Here is a 19,161-nt window from a genome sequence, read left to right on the forward strand (position 1 = left end):
AAACTTTGGCCGTTAATCACCAACTCATTTGTTCTGTGCCCAACAATGCACGTCCCCTAATGCTTCATCACATCCACACCCTACCTATGACCTCTGTGAACATCTGAAAGCAGTCATGACCCCTTTGGAGCTTGTAGACACACCACAGGGACTAAATTAACCTTACATTAAGCTCAACTTACTACTACTTGTGAGTATTTGAAGGCAGAGCACAGAGGATAATGCTATTCTCACTTTAAGAAAAGGATAGGAAACAACTCACGGAAGCAACTAAGGGTGACACTGAAGAGTCACTAAAGTGATCTGAGTTTATCACAGGCATATACCTCTGACTGCAACCAAGAGGGAAGTATGTGTGCCTAATTTGTTTCTACCTCAATGATCCTCACAAGTAGTGTCCTGTTCTCTCGCCTGACACCCTACTCAATGTGGCTAGACCTCGTCATGTCCCTCAATTTGTACTGATCCACTGTTAATAAAGAAATTCAGGTCACGGTCGTGTGGTTTAAAATGTGCCTAAGACAACCAATTGATTTGAATAATGTAGGATGCCTGGTGCATCATTAAAACAGTTGTTCATATTAAGACCTAATAGTTATGACTGGCCACCATGTTACATTGCCCCCGATTTTTATTTTTATAACCATTTTTATAAAACTTAAGGCACAGAGTTATCATCACAATATTACAGTGTATTTCACGGTACAAGGAATACAATCCATTTGTAGTGGTATTATTCAACTATTAAGGGAGTAAAGGGTCACTGGGTCGAGATCCCCTCATTGCTATATCTTCCGTTGGAGAAGTACAAATTTCACCTCTATAAGCATTCCATCCTCCCCACTTTTTGTCCCATTTCTTGGGGCAGCCCCTTCATTTGTAAACCACTTTCTCTGCAAGCAAACATCTATCCATCTCTGCTACCCATCCAATCGCCGACAGCCGAGAGCTGGATCCCCAATGCATCGCTATGGCCCATTTTACTAGTAGGTATCCCAACGCACCCATTGCTGCTCAATTTCTGTCAAGTCTGTGGCTTCCCAAACATTCCGGATCCCCAGTCTTGGCGATAGTTGGATGTGTTTGCCCAGTGTGTCTGTCATTTTCTTGGTTACTCTGTCCCACAAAGGCCGTATATGGGGACACTCCCATAAAATATGGTAAAATGTGCTATCGTTGCCACAGCTTCTAAGACACAGCGCGTCTGGATGGCTACCTATTTTGGCCAAGAGCACTCCGGAATATTAGGATCTATGGAGTATTTTTAATTATATCAGGCTGAAGCGATGGTTTATCGCTGTTTCTCTAGGGGACATCAGTGCGGTTTGCCAGTCTTCGTCTTCCGAGAGACCTATGTCAGTCTGCCAATGGTCTCGTAGAGTTTGGAAGGAGTCGGGCAGATTATTGCAAAGTTTGCAATAGGTGTGAGAGACGGCTTTTGTCAGAAGTGGCTCAGTGAGCAATCTGAGGCGCCCCTCCATCCCATAACAAGGTACGGAGCTCACCTTCAATGGTGCAAACAGGTACTGTGCACACGTCAAATATACAATTTGGTATAATGGTATTCAGGGACAAACAAAGATGGCACTGGTGGTTTGGTGAGTCCAAGAATGTATGCTTTATGTGGTCCTTTTTTCGGATATACAGACGCCAGCCGACACGCGTTTCATCAAACAGGACGAAGCCTGTGAATCATCAGGGCTGTAAATGGCGTGTTAAGTGTTCGGGTAAAGGTGATGTTATCGGTAGTAAATCAGAAGGATGAACGTCTTTGGTACGAGTGGTAAATCAGGTTTTTCGTGAAGCAGTCGGGTAGGACTGTGGACGGTAACCTATGGTAACGGGTTACAGTGGGGCTCTGTTCGGGATGTGTCTCACCTTCAATGCTGTTGAAATAGTTGTCAGCTATAGGGAAGGGGCAGTTTTGAAGTGCATATAACAATCTGGGGAGCGCAAGCATTTTAAATAGGGCTGTTCTGCCGAGGAGGGATAGGGGCAGCGTTCTCCAGTGCTTAACATCTTCCCGTAATCGCTGGGGGCCTAAAAGATTGTGCTCATAAAATAATTTGGGATCTGGTGTGATAAAGATGCCCACATATGTAAATTCTTCAGTTGCCAATTTAATCGTGTAGCCACGCGGTAGGCGGGGTGGAGGGCCATATAATACAGATTTTGACCAATTAATGGTGTACCCTGCATATTTACCGAAGTTTGTAATAACGTTAAGAAAACTGTTGATGGATTTTTGGGGGTACGCTAGGTATACAAGGATGTCATCATCATATAGGGAAATTTTGTCGTCTGTGTCTTCGCTCCATTGCAATTCCCTTATAGAGGCATCACGACATATCCAGTGGGCCAGCGGTTCGAGGGTCAACGCTAACAATAAGGGGTATAGGGGACAACCTTGCCTGGTCCCTCTTTGTAGCACAAACGTCCGGGATGTGTGATTGTTCACTCTAACCTGCTCCATCAGGTTGGTGTATAATAATGTCACCCATTGCCGCATTTCCTTCGATTTTGATGGCAATTTCATCAGGGTGAGAACACCAGCTTGTCAGCCATGGTTCTCCACATACCATAGTCCTGCTACTGTGATGACCTACCAGCAGGACTAATGTTTTTCAAGGACCTGGATTCCAAACTGCTGACTCCAACCATTGAGGAATAAACCGGGAATCCAGAGTTCCACTGAACAATCCCAACGGGTTCTTCTTGGACAATTTAGCTTTAAGCCGTTTTGCATCATAGGTAGATTCCTCCAGAACTCCTCCTTGTATCCATGCCTTTTCACTAAATATGTGTAACCACTTGCTAATCTAATCCATTAATTAAAACCCACCCGAATGTCTTCTGGAAATCAATTGCTGGGTGCGTGCCAATTGGCTCATTCTGATTAAACTAAGGTCCTGGCGGTAGGGGACAATCATTCACTGTAGAATGAAAACGTCATACTCTCTGAACTCCGCCTTCCTCCCACCAGCTCCACTACTGCTGAAAGGCTTCAAGGTGGGCACCAAATTACCAATAGCACAACAAGTGACCACAGTGCTCACCGCTAGCACCTTTCTTTGCCAAGTAAGCCATAAGACAGCAGTCAATGCACTAGACTGGACTACTGAAATTGTGTCTACCACGGTATGTACAAGCTCCACATGTATTGCCTACAATACCTCTCAGCTTCTTGTTTTTCCAGAACTACTCCTCTGTTACGTCATCTCCAATGGCTCACTATTGCTTCAAAAGTCCAATTCAAAGCTGGATATCTTGTTCATAGAGCAGCTTATTCTGCAGCTTACACCTTTTAAAAAAGCGCCTCCAACCGTACATCATATTGAGGAATCACAGCTCAGCTAATCTCCCTCTTAGAAGTCTGTAGTATTCACAAATTTATCATGAAAAGCAGGCCATTCTCCTACCTGGCCCGTAAGGTCTAGAATGCTCTTAAGCTAAATATCCTAACCTTCAACTTCCCTCCTTAGCTTCAGGAAAATCAATAAACGTTCCCCTTTCCATATTAACAAGTTTCTCTGGGAGCCTTCTCTCTCCGCACCAAGCGATAAAGCACAGTACAATATCACGTGCAGTTATAAATCCTCATTAACTCAACTAATGTAATAGGCCCAACACATTGCAGCTCAAGAAAGATGCCAGTGAATAATAATCCAAATAACCATATATACCGTATATACACTATACCATTGCATGCGATCAGGTGTACCCTTTTCTGTCCTTCAGAGATTTAACCCAGGCGAGTTTCCGCTTTCTTTTTACAACTTATGAAAGTATACCCATGAATGCTGGCTAGCCAAGGAGAGGTGGGCGCATTATGTAGTCACATATTTACAGGGGAGACACAGCTTTCTTATCAGTCCATCAAACCAGATGGCAACACTAGCTGTAATTGCATGAAAAAACTACCTGGAGAGAATGGGGTACAATGTGGAAATATCACCTGATGTTTTGCAACTTCCAGGTAAAACCTATTGAAACGTTTTGTCAACTTTTTTTAATGTATAAGGATGCTGCTAACAAATAAATTCACACTATCAAAAAGGCAACACGTGATAAAAATTATCTTAGCACTATTCACGTAGGGTATACCCGTACCCATACTGAAATTGGGTATTTGTACCTGTGATTCAGTGGTGGCCTAGACTGTGCTTATGAAAGTTCTGTTGTCATCAGAAACATTACAACCCCAGCAGGAGCACGAGCTAGGGTAATAATGTACCTGGTTCAGGAGTCATACTCATCAAATTATCGTTGGACGCCAGCAGCAAAAGTAAGATTTCAGGGTCGAAAAACCATAGAAGAAAGACCTTCTCCACAAGCCATTCTTTGCCAAACTGGCCTCCAACGTTACGAATTTAGGAGGTATACGCATATTGTCCACTTCTGTCCCCATAAAGGAAAAACATAAACTATGAATGTGAATAGTATACGCATATTGTCCACTTCTGTCCCCATAAAGGAAAAACATAAACTATGAATGTGAATGTAGTGGGGGGTATATTATGGAGATAATCAAGAACTACAACATTCTTTCCTGTATAGCATAGATGTTAGGGGGAAAGTAAACTGGGGCATAGTGGATAGCAGGTCTTTCAAGGCAGTGGAAAGCCCTCATCCCTGCAGCTCAGATGAGATAGAACCCACTATGCCTATTACTTGCATTAAAGGGATACAAAAAAGTATCCCATTAACCAGCCTAACCTCTATGTGGGGAACCGAAACTGTGAAAGAGTAAATATTCTCCCTCACCTACTGAAAACCATTGTGTTAGGTTAGTGTTAGACCTGGCACCATTATTAGTGTTAGACCTGGCACCATTGGCGTGGGTCTCCCTTCCATTTTTGCTGTTGCCTCATGTGTTTTTGCTGGTGTTAGATGCTTTGGGCACTGTGCCACTGCTGTCCAGTACCACAGTGCAAGTGCTCTCTATTGTAAATTGATGTATGAATTGGTGATTCCATAATTGACTGATTTGGTTTACTTGTCAGACCCTGGTACAGAGCACCGAGTGTGCCCAGGGCATGCAAATCCAAATGCTGCTAATGGACTTGCAGCACTGGTTGTGCCACCCACAGAAGCAGCCTTGTAAAATGTGTCCAAGGGCTGCCATTGCAGAGCCTGTGTGCAGTCTGAAACTGCCATGCTGACTGGGCAAGTGCACCCACTTGCCAGTCCCTGAACCTTCCCTTTTCTTCATATCAGACACCCCTATGGTAGGTGCAAGGGCAGGGTGCATTGTAGGTATCAGGTAGGACAAGCCCTGATGTGTGTGGCATGTCCTGATAGTGAATTACAGCCATTTTCGTTTTTTCACTATTGCAAGGCTACTTGTTCTCCATAGGTCAGAATGGGCAGTTCGATTATTACATCTTATAATCCTAACTGACTCAGGGAACATGGAAGAAATTTGAGTTTAGTATGCCTGAACTCAGAATGATAAAATACATCTTTTAGTGAAGTTGGTTTTAACATTCTGTGTTTGAAAATACCACTTTTAGAAAGTAGGTATTTTCTTGTCTAACTATCCAAAGCCTGCCTCTGCTAGGTTGTGTATTCCTTGTCTGGTGTTTTTGATTGACAGGGCTGGGGGATTCCAAGAGACAGAATGAGTCAGCCCAGTGGTGAATAGAGAGATCTCCATCTAGATGGGTGGGAGGAGTTGCACCTGGGACCTGAATAGGGCTGTGCCTGCCTTCCACAATGCCGGCTCCACCTCCTGGGGTGCGGCTGATGTCTTTGCCCTGCACAGTGAAATAAGAGAAGGAATCTTGTCAACCCAAGTGCTCCAAGGCTGTGCTTTCCCTCCACAATGCTGGCTCTACCTCCTGTGGGGAGTCTGATGTTTCTGCCCTGCACTGTGAAAGGAAAGAAGGAGTCATGTCAACAGAGTGCTCCAGAACTGGTTTGGACTAGGCAAAGACCCCTCTGCCCTCAGAGGACAAAGGATTTGGGGGTATAAATATTGGGACCCTGATCCCAAGAAATTAGATCGCTTTTGGACAACAAGAAGAAACCTTTGCTGAGGAGAGGAACCTGAAGAAACTGAGGAGAGACTATCCCTAAGCTGAAGTGCTGCTTGGGGGATTGGCCTGCAGTGGTTGCCTGACTGCCAAAGAGAGGAGAAAGGGACTTTGTCTACTTTCATCAACTTGTAAGGATCTCCAAGGGCTTGAGAAAAGAGCTTGCCTCCTGCTAAAGTCTCGGGGACAACAGACTTCAACACCCAGCTCCCCAGAGTTCCTTGGGAAGTGCCTGCTGATGTGTTGGGCCTTCTGAGGGACTGTGTGTCGCAAGGAGCTGGAAGCGCGACTCAAGAGGAAGAAGCGTGTCGCCATCGCTGCTGCTGCCTTCGCATCGTGGATGTCGCCGCTGTAGCTATCGCATTGCACTGTATCAAGAGAAGCGTCTCGCAACGAAAAGGAAGCGAAGAGGATGCCGCCGCATCGTGGATGTCGCCGCTGTAGCTGTCGTATTGCACCGCATCAAGAAAAGCGCTTTGCATCCACGGAGAAGCGCGCCGCCGTCTGCGCTGCTGCCGTCGCATCTTGGATGTCGCCGATGTAGTTGTCGCCTTGTGCGGAAGCCTCTTGCAACGTCGGAGAACAGTGTCGCTGCCGAAGCTGTTGCCGTCGCGTCGCTGAACCAGGGTGTCGCCGCTGCAGCCAACGCATCGAATCGAGACTTCTCGCATCATCGGAGAAGCGTGCCGCATCTGGAAGATCTTCACGTCTTTATTTCTTTGCACCAGAACTTTGCCATATTTCCATCACTGCAACACTGTTGTGGAAGCATCACGCATCAAAAGGTACATTGACTTAAAGTGTCGCATTTTAAAAACTGAACAGAACTAAGCTAAAACTACAATTTTTAAGTACAGTATTGTGGATTTTTTATCGTTTATGGTCTTGTGTTAAATCTGTATAAAGAATACCTATTTTTAATATACAACTGTGTGGTGTCCATCTGTAGTGTTGTCACTGGATTTCTGTATGTGTTCACCAATGCTTTACAAACTGCCTCTGAGATAAGCCTGTCTGCTCGTGCCAAGCTATCAAGGGGGTGAGCAGGGGATATTTTAGGAGTGTACCCCCTTACCCTGACTAGAGGCAAGGTTCCCTATTTGTCACAATTACCTACCTGTGCCAACTAGAGACCCCCAAATCTAACAGTTAGGGACAGATATCCCTAACTTTAGAAGTGAAGTAGTTGAGAGAGGCTCCTTTTTAATGCAGAAATTCTCCCAGGCTCCAAACCCAGAATTAAATGGAGTCTAAATCAATTCAGAATAGAATAAAGAAGAGCTCTAGAAATATTGATCAGCTAAGCATAAAACTTGGGCGGACTGGAACTGCCATGTGACTTTCCATGCCTGTACCCTTTCAACCGGAAATAAATAACCAAACATACAAACACGTTCTAGAATCATGTCCTTCTCCATGCTTATTCAAACCCCGCCATGGCATAATGGTGGTCTTAAGATCATAATGTTAATTCCTGGCATAATTGGGCATCCGTAGCACAATGGTGCAAAACCTGGAACAATAATAGCTCTGGTACAATGGAGGTAAAGCCTTCAATATTATGGGCAGGAATGGACACATAGAACACCAAGGAACTTCGTGTTGGAATGTGCAAGACTGGCACTTAAGCGGAATTTTTTCGAATTCGAGGGTACCCTATATCTGCAAATAGGGGGTACCTCTATGGGTAGCACCTTCGCTCCCAGCGTAGCCGGACTATATGTGTTCGCCTTCGAGGAGAAGTTTATCTTGAGCGAACAAAACCTGTTTGGATCACATATCCTCCTCTGGAAGCAGTACATAGACGACGTTCTGACAATATAGCAGGGCCCAGAATCAACCCTATTTGCCTTCTTTGAATGGATCAATTCACTAGACCAGAACTTGAAGTTCACCTACACGAAGGACCCTACAACTATGACCTTCCTGGACCTTACCATCACCAAGGAAGGAGGACATTTGGAAACTATAACGCATTTCAAGCCGACGGCAAAGAACAATCTTTTGAAATTTGATAGCTTCCACCCGAGACCCCTGAGAGAAAATCTGCCCTACGGGCAATATTTGAGAATACGGAGAAATTGTAGCAAAGTTAGCGACTACCGTGATCAGGCAGGTGATCTAACATTGAAACTTCAAGCAAGAGGCTATCCCAATAAAATCCTCAACAAATGCCAAAAACGAGCGCGGAACCAACCACGTGAGGCACTGCTTGAGGAGACAATTAGGGAAGAAATAGGTGTACCACTGACGTGTGTCACAACTTACAGCACAGCTTCCAACCTGGTCTCAAAATCAATAAACAAACACTGGAAAATAATTAATACAGGCACCCTGAAATGGGAAAAACCCATGTTCTCTTACATGCGGGCAAGGAGTATACGTGACTGCGTGGTGAATACCAGACCAAGGACGCTAAGTGTAGACCAACCAACGGTGCTCAATGCCTGGGGCCTTCCCAATATCACAGGCCACTACAAATGTGGGAACTGCAGCGTTTGCCCGCTAACTGAGAACACTAAAACACTTAATCTGGAACCGAATAAAACGTGGACCATTAGATCACATACTAACTGCAACAGCTCAAACGTGGTGTATCTAATCACATGCCCTTGCAACCTGAGGTACGTAGGGATGACCGGCAGAAGAATAAAACAGCGCATCTGCGAACACAGGAGTACCATCCGATGCCAGAAGTCAATGACAAAACTGACGGAGCATTTTCTACCCATGAAACACAGCCCTAATGACATCAAATGGACAGTCATAGAACAAATTGACAATAGCAGGAACCATACACAACGTCTATTCGAAAAGGAGCAACGTTGGATTTATAGACTTTCCACGCACAAATCTGGCTTAAATGACAATATCCCATGGGACTCTGTCCTCCCTAAGTAACAGCAGACCGGTATTAGTGTCCAAAGCTAGGGGCTTCCCCTGCACGTAATTCAATTTAAGAGACACTGTGGAACACTGGTTTTATTTAAAAGAGGAATGTTTTTGATAAATAATTTTTTGATTGATTTATGAATATGGGGGTTCTCCTCTGGACACAATGCCACTGTAAAGACTATAAAGACACTATGGAGCATTCCTGTAACAATACCGATCCAAATGGGTTTGCTAATGAGTCCACTATTAATTCCCTTGGACCCTCCACTCTGCCCACCAGTATCTAATATCATTATCGCTAATGATTCTACTACTCCCTATGATCCTCAACTCTGCCCACGAGCATTTATTTTAATATTAATTTATGTTTTTTCAACTCTCTGGAGCAACAATCACTCTTCCTGGGCAGAAAAGCCCCTCATTCAAACAACAGTGCTTACTTGTGAGGAGCTTTGCCCTATAAAACAACAGTGGTTTCTTGTTAGGCGCTTTGCCCGATAAAGTTTTCAGGTCCACAACAAGTACAGGGCGCTTTGATATTGATTAGCTACTAGGTGCCTCACAACTAATGACGCGTCATGAGCCGTCAGTCAAGCCCCCGCGATCGGCAGCATTCATTGGCTGCGGCATGGGGAGTGACGCGTTCACCCTAACCACACCCTTCCCGGAAGCAGTCAACTCCTTATTACTGCCGCGAAGGGCTCGATCTCCACACTACGGGGCTCCCTTTGAAACAGCATAGGCACAACTTGCGCCAGTCTTCCCTCCAAATAAGGTTGTTTTATTTAATCGCCGAAGCCGATTGGTATAAATACCGGAGGTGCTCTTTTTCTGCTCTTTTTCTTCGGCTTCATTACTACCTGCCTGACCTCGCGGTTTTTCATCGACAGATTGTTGCGAGGGCTTCATATTGCAGGTTCGGGGACGCCCATGGAGCCATGAATTCCAGCGCTCCTAGTAAGATATTACTAAACGCCTAATAGTGTTTGATTCAAGTTTATTCATTTCTTATCTATTAACTTTTGCTCACATGTAGGAGGTACCCTGACGCTGTCAGGTTCCCTCGGAAAGCGCGTTTGGTTCGGATGCAGTTATGTATGTGCTGACAGTAGCTACGCGCACGTACCACGATCACTTCTACCTCGACCACGAGGCATGACACCCACAACGCTTATTACTCTGTGTGCCTGCCTTTTTCACTAGCGCTGGCCACATGTATGGATGATAGCTCACAAGTAATACATTTCCAGTGGGTTGCACTAATACATATACAGAGATACGGCTTTTTTGTAACAAGCACGTAATGTCTGAAAATTCTATTGGCCATAGAACACACACTCTCAGTTAGTGTGAATCATTGTTGGTCCACCACCAGATAATACCACTGGTGTTGTTGGGACCTCACAAGGTGCACTTATCACGATATGATCTATATATGTGTATTTGTTTGTACATATATGTCTGTTATCCACAACCCTCTCCCCACCTCTCTTTTTTCCCTAGGTTTTTTTCCAGAATACAGGAGAACAACACACTTTTTGATTTAGAATCACATTTAGTGATTCTGATTTCGCCACCAACGTGGACAGGGTGCGCCTTAGCGTGCGCAGACCATCCCGTTGGCACTACATTGGTCCTGACGAAAACCTTACAATCACACATAGGTTGAAACATGTAGACCTCTTTTTAACTACACTATACGATTTATCTAAACACCAACAGCCCACCTAATCGGGCAACTGGTGTCCCACATTTTTAATTAGTATCCAAGACACTCCAGAAAAAGTTTTTGAGTGGGTAGCATTGGATACCTTTTAAACACACGATTACCTCTCTTGTACATATAAAGAAGAAACCAGCTCCACTGTAGTCAGGTGTCGCAGCACCCCTGGACGGCACTCGGCTGTTAAGGTGGGACCCCGATGATGAAGCATGTCACCAACTAGGTTGGTGAGTGAGGGGTCTTCTAAAGGACAAAGGATGTCCCATAATGGGTTGTGATTAACGCACCTCGCCCTCCCCTACTGAGGTTGGGATTTATTGAAAGGGTTTACTCCTTACTTTGTGGTTTAATTCTGATATAAGGGGACCAGGAGTCCCGACCCTGCCTTCACTGGCAAAATACCCTTTCTCTCTCATACTGTTTCGTAACAATCATCTGCTCTACAGCAGGCCTCTGCATTATGGTGGTGCTTCATGATGTACGATGAGCAGGAATTGCATGCGGAGGCCCAGCCTAAGATGGCCATGGATTAATAATTATAATACCTGGCATAATGTGGGCAACAATATTTTGAAGGTGCCAGTGCATGAATGTAAATGATTTTAGATATGTTAAATCAGGTTCAAAGAAGCCAATGCCATTGGTGGTGATGTTTTGCCAACCCTCTGTCCAAAGCCTTGGATAAGTATGTCTTTGCTAGCCCTAGGACTTTGGATAGACTGTTGCACGGCAAAAACTACAGCACATGTGAATGATTGATATGAAACTCCTTTACATGGCTCGGGATTAGAGACAAAGGCTAATACTGCATGGCATACAGGTAGCAACAATGCCCACATAAACTGCCTTCATTTCATTTTATCTATGTGGAAACAATTAGGCCTTGCCATTATAGAGAGCATTAGCGTATACAATTATTTTCACAGCCATATTCAGTGAGCATGGAACTCTTCCAAGAGCAGGAGTAGGATTTTGTTTCTCCTTCCCATGGTCTTTCAGAAGCATATAGCACATTCACATGGTCCACCAAGTCTACAACATTGTTACAATCAAAATGTTTTTGTAGAGTATCGCACCATTGACAACGAAGGGCGCCGATTATTGTAACATTCTTTTTTTTACCGCTTCTTACACTGACGTTCACTGCTACTCGTAAAATACAGTTTAACTAGCCATACGATGGTCTTATGGTTTACATACTCAGTTTGAACTTCAATTTATCTCCCATATTGATAAACTGGAGTTTAAACAGAGTGGGTAAAACCATAAGAACATAAAAATGACCTACCCATACGAAACGAATTAGTAATTAAAATCGTAATCCCCCATATTGATTAAGAATGTAATTGCCGATTAGATAGATGGGGTTTACAGGGGCACTGCAAATTGGGGGGTGGGCAGTTTTGAGTCCACGCTGCAGAGAGGGAGGGGGGGATCCAGGGTTACAATTGGGGATCTTAGTGGTTTTCATGGGTTTTCATTCAGTTCCTTTTTCCTTGGTGCAGTTTCTTGAACAATCTTATTTGTAACATCAGTTGGGTCCTTGTTATGCGGTCGTTGCGATTTTCAATGTTCACTTGTGATTGCTTTTCATTGTGGTGTCTACTATGCAGGGGTAGAATGTATGATCGTGCTCTTTCATTCGCTGGGGGGCCTCACTATCACAGATTTTAATGAGTCAAGACGTCTTTCTGTTCCATTCAGGGGCCACCTCAAAATACTCGCATCAAGAGGGGCATACTGTGGCAATAATTAAAACAACAGTCCCCCGACTTGGTGTTGCTTTAGGAGACGCATTTTCAGGGTAACTCCTACTGCGCACTTAATAGATGGGGCTATAAACTGATTGCACATGGGGCCTATATAACCGTGGGTCCAGAGGGGTGGGCATTCTGGTACGCACCTCACTCCCACTTCAGGTGTCTAAAATCACTTCCGACCCCCTGGGTAGCTTTGTCTCAGTCTCCGGGCAGTGGGAGGGGTGGTTCTTAAATGTAACTTCTGTTTATGTCCCCCCCCCAGCTTCATTCTTCCATTCTTCCACTTTGATCGATCTTGGCTCACACCTGCTCAATTTTTCGGAGGGTGACATGCTGGTGGGAGGTGACTGTAATGCTGCCCTTAGAGGTGACTTTGATCGTTTGCATCCTAAGCGGGGGGAGTCTCCCAGCAAGCATTTGATGGAATTTTTAGAGGCCTTAGGTTTGATTCATGTATGACGTGTCTGTAATCCAACGTCCAGACAATATACTTTTCACTTGGGGGTGCACGGGAGTATGTCTCTTATTGTGTATTTGTTTTGCAAGGCATTCCAGCTTCCACAATTTTGGGAGATTCATTTTCTTCCCATGGGTATTTCTGACCACTCTCCTATTGTTACTCATTATGGAGGTACTTCCGCCCACCAACAGCCACGAAATGGTGCTCCCTCCTTGGTATCTACGTGTACCAACGGTGCGCGCTAAATTGCTGGAAGCCCTCCAAAATTACTTTATTGATAATGATGGTTCAGGGGCCTCTGACATAATACTGTGGGAGGCATATAAGACTGTTATCCATGGTTGTGGGGTGGCAGCTGTGGCAGGGCATATGAAGGAGAAGTGTAAACAGCTACAGGACATAGAAAGGGAAGAGGCAACATTAGAAGCCGATATGGTCCCATAAATTAGCTATAAAGCAGAAAGAATATTGAGATATAGCGGAAGATGCCGCTAAGACTCATTATAGAGCCACTCAGCATCGTATTTACTATATTGGCGATAAAGCTAGTAAGTTGTTGGTGTGGCTGGATAGGAGGGAGTTGGCCAATAGATGGGTGGCGGAGATTTTAGACTTATAAGATCGGAATTGCAGAAGCATTTGCGAGTCATTCCAAAATTGTTTATATTCCCTCGTCTACATCCACCCAGGCCACAGCAGCTGAATTGCTCTTCACATTACCTTTACCATAATTGGATCTGCAAGAGGTGTCAGATCTCGACGCCGATCTGACCTCAGAGGTTTCTAAAGCCATCAGATGTTACAATCCGGGAGGGCCGTGGGTCCGAGTGGCCTCCCAATTGAACTTTACAAAATTACCGCCTCCGTTATCGCCCCCTTTCTAGTACGTATGTATGACTAAGGCGTATCGGGCAGTACTCTGCCCGCTACACAGAGATTGGCCAATATTGTCATCCATAAAAAGGGCAAACCACCGGACCGCTGCTCCTCGTATAGACCAATCTCTCTCTTGGACCCTAAGGTCAAGATATTGACCAAACTCTTGGCCCTTTGTCTCTCCCAGTCTTCACAAATGGATCCATCCGGATTAATCTAGCTTCATGCCAGCCAGAAATACTGCGCTTAATCTTTGTCGCTTGTTCGGGGTGTTGGGCGAGGCCTCCACTATTCAAGAGGACTCGGTGATCGTGTCCTTAGACGCGAAGATGGCCTTCGACATGATTAAATGGCCTTTCTTGTTTGCTGTGTTGAGAGATTTGGATTTGGCACTCGATTTATATCCTGGGTGCCTTTGCTTTACGCCCTCCCTTTGGCCTGGGGTACGGTAAACGGAGACCAGTCTGCCATTTTCGAGCTGGTAAGGGCACACGACAGGGATGCCCCCTGTCGCCTCTTCTTTTCGCCCTAGCTTAGAAACCCTGGCCATATGGATTAGAGGTGACCCCCACATTCGCTGTCTGAATTGGTCACCAGATTGGACAGACAGAATTTCCCTTTGGGCCACAATATTTTACTCTACTTGGCCTGACCCCGTTTTTCAATTCATAGTGTGCTTCACATTTTTGCCCTCTTCCAAAAATATTCCGGTTACACAATCAACTGGGATAAATCTCTGGTTTATGTCTTGAGCGGTGTGCCACCGATCCTCCCATCGGGATGTCCAGCCCAGATCGTCACTGATGGTTTTCGGTATGTGGGTGTATATATATTACCAGAGATGAAGGTGTTTTCTACCGTCATGACCTACTCCCTCCGCTCCATGGGTTCTGTGCCGATGTACAACACTGGAAATCTTTACCCCTCACACTCCTGGGTAGAGCTGCTCTTTATAAAATTATACTTAGAAACAAATAAGGTTTTGGATCCTACGTCTACCCAGCCCGGATCTCAACAACAGGGTAAACAGAACAAAGTGGCTGGATAGGAAAAATTCATATCGTATAAAATTATGGCACTTCCCAGCTTTCTTTATGCATTGCAGAATACGCCCTTTTTGGTGACCTCCCAGTATTTTATCTCTATTGATTCCGAGGTCCGCTCCTTATTATGGAATAATGGTACACCCAGAATCACCCTTGTTAAGCTTACTGAAAGCTAGTACAATGGGGGTATAGCCTTGCCTGCCATTAAATATTATTATAGGTCCTCGCAATTGGTGGTACTCAACCACTGGATGCACTGGCCCATCGTGGATCCTTCGTATACAATGGACAGGTATAATATGTCTTCAGGTAACTATCTCAGGGCTCTGTACATCGGAAAAAAATATGAGCCTAAATATACTCCGACCTCTACTACGGTTTCTTTATGGTACTTGGCAACTGCGGCGTTGGGTTGGAAGGGCAAGATTACTAAGGCCATCCCGCTGCTTGAGTTCATTCAGCTAGGCATGCTCTTGCGGTTCTCAGGGTTTGACAAATGGGATTTAATTGGCCTTTCGACGGTGGGTGACCTTTGGACTGGGGGGGGGGGTTGTTCCGTATGGTGATTTACAACAGCAATACCATCTTCAGGCTGGGGAAACTTTACGGTACCTCCAGGTACGTAGTGCATTTCAAAAGGCGCTGCCTAGAGGCTCTGACCTGCCGGTTTCCTCACCATTAAAGAATAGAATATTGGATGATTACCTCCCAGACTGAGCAATTTCCCTGACGTACCGTGAAGGGTAATCATCCATTAGTATGCGGATGTTACACCGCGTATCATTACTTTGCAAGGGTTACAACGCATGCGATGTTACAACGCGTAGCCTTTACTACGCAAGTTGATACATCGCATGCGTTGTAAAGCTTGTGAAGTAAAGGCTACCCACATCGTTGTGTTGAAATGGATGACGGCACTGGAAGCCGGAGAAGATAGGACCGAAGAGAGAGAGGTAAGAGGGACTGTGTAATATGTAAGGATTAAGGGTAGGAGGGGATCATGCAGGGGGTAGTTTTTTTGGTTTAAGGGAAGTGTAGTTGTGTTTGTGTAGTGTAGAGTAGTGTATTTGGATTTAGGGTAGTGTCTGGGGTCTTGAAGGGTAGTGTTTGGGAGGAGGGACAGGAATGGGGTAGGCGCAGTGTCGTGCTGGAGGTAGTGTTTTAGGGGTAGGGCAATGTTGTGGTATTAGTGTAGTGTTTTAGGGTTTAGGGTAGTGTTGTGGTGTTAGTGTAGGGTAGTGTTTTAGGGTAGTGTTGTGTGAGTGTAGGGTAGTGTTTTAGATTGTAGGGTAGTGGTTTAGGGTAGTGTTGGGTGGTCGTGCATGGTAGTCTTTAAGTGTAGGGACAGTCTTGGGGGTAAGGGCAGGGTCATGATGGGGTAGTGTTTTAGGGTTTAGGGTAGTGTTGTGGTGTTATTTTGTGTAGGGTAGTGTTTAGGGTAGTGATGGGAGGTCGTGCAGGGTAGTGTTTCAGTGTAGGGACCATCTTGGGGAGGGGCAGGGTCATGCTGGGGTAGTGGTTTAGGGTAGTGTTGTGGTTTTTGTGCAGTGTAGGGTAGTGTTTTAGGGTTCAGGGTAGTGTTAGGTGTGTGCAGGGTAGTGTTTGGGAGTAGGGACAGGAATGGGGGTAGGGGCAGTGTCGTGCTGGGGGTAGTAATTTAGGGTTTAGGGTAGTGTTGTGGAGTTTGCGTAGGGTAGTATTTTAGGGTTTAGGGTAGTGTCGGGTAGGCGTGCAGTGTAGTGTTTGAGTGTAGGGAACGGGCTGGGGGAAGGTCGACCAAGGGTGTAATGGTTTAGGGTAGTGTAGTGGTGTTTGAGTAGTGTAGGGTAGTGTGTGTTTGAGGGTTTGGGTAGTGTTTTAGAGTTTGTGATGTGTAGGGTAGTATATTTGTATTTAGTATAGTGTTTTTTTTTACATTTGTCTGTTTTTATTACTAGGCAAGTTTTTAGTTCGCATACATTAACACTTGCAATGTAAAGGTATGCAAACTAAAAACTTGTGCAGTAACGGTATTTGCTAAGTAAAAACATTGCAGTAAAAAGCTGCGAAGTAATGGTATGCGAAATAACGAGTCATATTCACCGTAAGATTCTTAATAATATGCCTGACTCTATGGGCAAATTACGGGCAAACTGGAATGATGAGGTAGGAGAGCTTGATGACGAAGAGTGGAGGGAGGCCTTGGCATCACCTCGGGAGGTGGCGATCTGTTCTCATTTTAAATTGATACAGCTTAAATTATTTCATAGAGCGTACTACACCAGTTCAGCATTGGTCAAGGAGGGTCCCTTATCCTCTCCGGATTGTCCCCGGGGCTGCGGACAGCCAGGAACTTTCTTACACCAATGGTGGGAATGCCCCAATCTTCAGATATGGGAGAGCGGTTTCAGCCATGTCCCAAATAGGTCACAAATCAATTGTTGTATCCCCTCGTCTCTGTCTTTTGAATGTTTGGGAGGCTACGGACCTAACCCAGTTTGAACGTCTCTGGGTCACGCTGGGATGTAAGATAGCCAAACGTAACATTGCTAGAACCTGGAAGGGTGGAGTTGCACTCAGACACGTTGATTGGTCATCATACATGGATTGGTGCATGCAAGCGGAGAGGGCGTGTATGCAACCAAGGGTTGCCCAGGTAAATGGACCAAGGTATGGGGTCCCTGGAACGAAAGTAGAGATTTTATCTGCACACCATTTAATGATGCATTTGATGCTGCTGACAATGTTACACCATAAGCTGGCTTTCACAAAGACTGATGATATAATTGCTTTTTTTCTTTGACCCAATGCATTCTTTTGTTTCACTTTATATTTCCTATTGTCCTCAGGAATGGTATTTTGTTTTGAAACTGCGCCAGTATTGTTTATAAATTGATTTATGTTTATTCTTAATAAACAGAGTTATATAAAAAAAGAATGTAATTGCTAGTTCATTTCGTTTGTAAGTTTAACTTTATACTACGTCAGTTTACATTGTACTCAAGACACCGTCTAGTTCAGCGTTTCCTGAAAGGCCCGTCTTAAGATAATAACAACTTACTGACACACTTTTGTTACCACAGATCTCAAAATGGACAGCTCTAAAACATCGGAATTTCACTATTGCAATAGCTTTCTATCCTTGGTCTCAGCTTGGGCAGGGCGTGTTACGGAGCGAACCGAGTTAAGCGATGCTGTGGCCATATGAAGGCTGTTCTGCGCGGAAAACGATGCTGTATTGCAGAGTAGGGGACTGTGCACCTGTGAAGGAAGAGCTGTACTCAGTGCAGCAAGGCAACGCGAGGTGCTGTACGCCAGAACTAATAATGCAGATTGAGCGCAGAGGGCAGCCTGCTAGGTGGAGTATTGCAGTGAGTACTTGGTGTTTTTAAAGCAATGTGTGGCGCACATGTGGTTTCGGTGCAGGGTCTAATAGAAACAATCTTAAAGCTACATACAGTATATGCACAAGTAGTACTGGACAGCACTCACCCGCGCAATGCTGATCTCTTTGATGACATAGTGACGCCCGTCCTCCCTGGAGGTCACTAGGATAGCGGTGCCGAAAGAGCCCTCCCCGATTTTGGCCACCCGGTTGTACTTGTCCATGGTTAGGGCATCCCTATAACCAGGTGCTGCAGTCTACGGGACTCAGGACGCGTTCATGCGCGAGGGGCGTTGAAGGGTCACAGCCTCTCCCCAGCAGTGGCGCACAATGGATCGCTCCAGGCACACAGGCAGCAGCAGCACATCCTCGGCCCAAGCCACTCTCTCTGTGTATCGGTTGCTGAGCAGCGGCCGCCGGAACTTGCGACGTTCTTAGAACTAGAAGACGGACTAACACAACACAAGCGACGTGGGGAGACATTTTTTTTCATTCTTTATTGAAAAGTTTAGGACGCACAAAAATAACATAATTATACTGGGAATTACCGGTCTGCTGTTCGTATTTTGGATATGTAAGTTCTATAAGCTAGTACGTAGAAACCACATATCCGTAAAATCATTTAAATTATTTTTTTACTTCAATGTTTTATTTGCGTAATCATTTAGAATCAATCAGACACATTTAGTTGCGAAGTGATGTATTCACGTATTTTTAAGAATATGTTCCGAAAGGTAAAAATACCGGGTTCTGTTGAATGTCCATGGTAATTACTGGCATAGATGTAAACATAGCTGCCAAAATAGTAAAATACTGCTCAGGTGCCAACCTTAAACAGAAACATTGCCATATTTGGTACGTAAATCGTGTAACAAACGTCGTACACATGTGCTAAATACTTCTCCATATTCAAAAAAGGGTGATTTTACTATTTGGAAGTGTTTCACTGTTGTACCGTTTTGGAAGTAAAGAGGGTCCCCTTTACTTACATGCCAACATTTT

At 44.8% G+C, this 19,161-nt stretch overlaps 1 protein-coding gene across 3 annotated transcripts in view; it reads right to left on the reverse strand.

Annotated features, from left to right (window-relative positions):
• The window catches only part of NEK1 (NIMA related kinase 1), a 1,042,157-nt gene extending 1,023,590 nt beyond the window's left edge, over window positions 1-18,567 (reverse strand). Inside the window, exon 1 of one of the 3 annotated variants that reach the window (XM_078677052.1) lies at window positions 18,267-18,567. In XM_078677052.1, coding sequence (XP_078533178.1) covers window positions 18,267-18,383 — 117 coding nt within the window. In that variant the 5' untranslated portion in view covers window positions 18,384-18,567. The remainder of the gene's footprint in view (window positions 1-18,266) is intronic. The other 2 variants (XM_078677050.1, XM_078677051.1) reach the window with 2 other exon arrangements.
• Between the last annotated feature and the right edge of the window lie 594 nt (window positions 18,568-19,161).

The sequence above is a fragment of the Lissotriton helveticus genome, chromosome 2_1, assembly GCF_964261635.1.
Source record: "Lissotriton helveticus chromosome 2_1, aLisHel1.1, whole genome shotgun sequence".
NCBI lineage: Eukaryota > Metazoa > Chordata > Amphibia > Caudata > Salamandridae > Lissotriton > Lissotriton helveticus.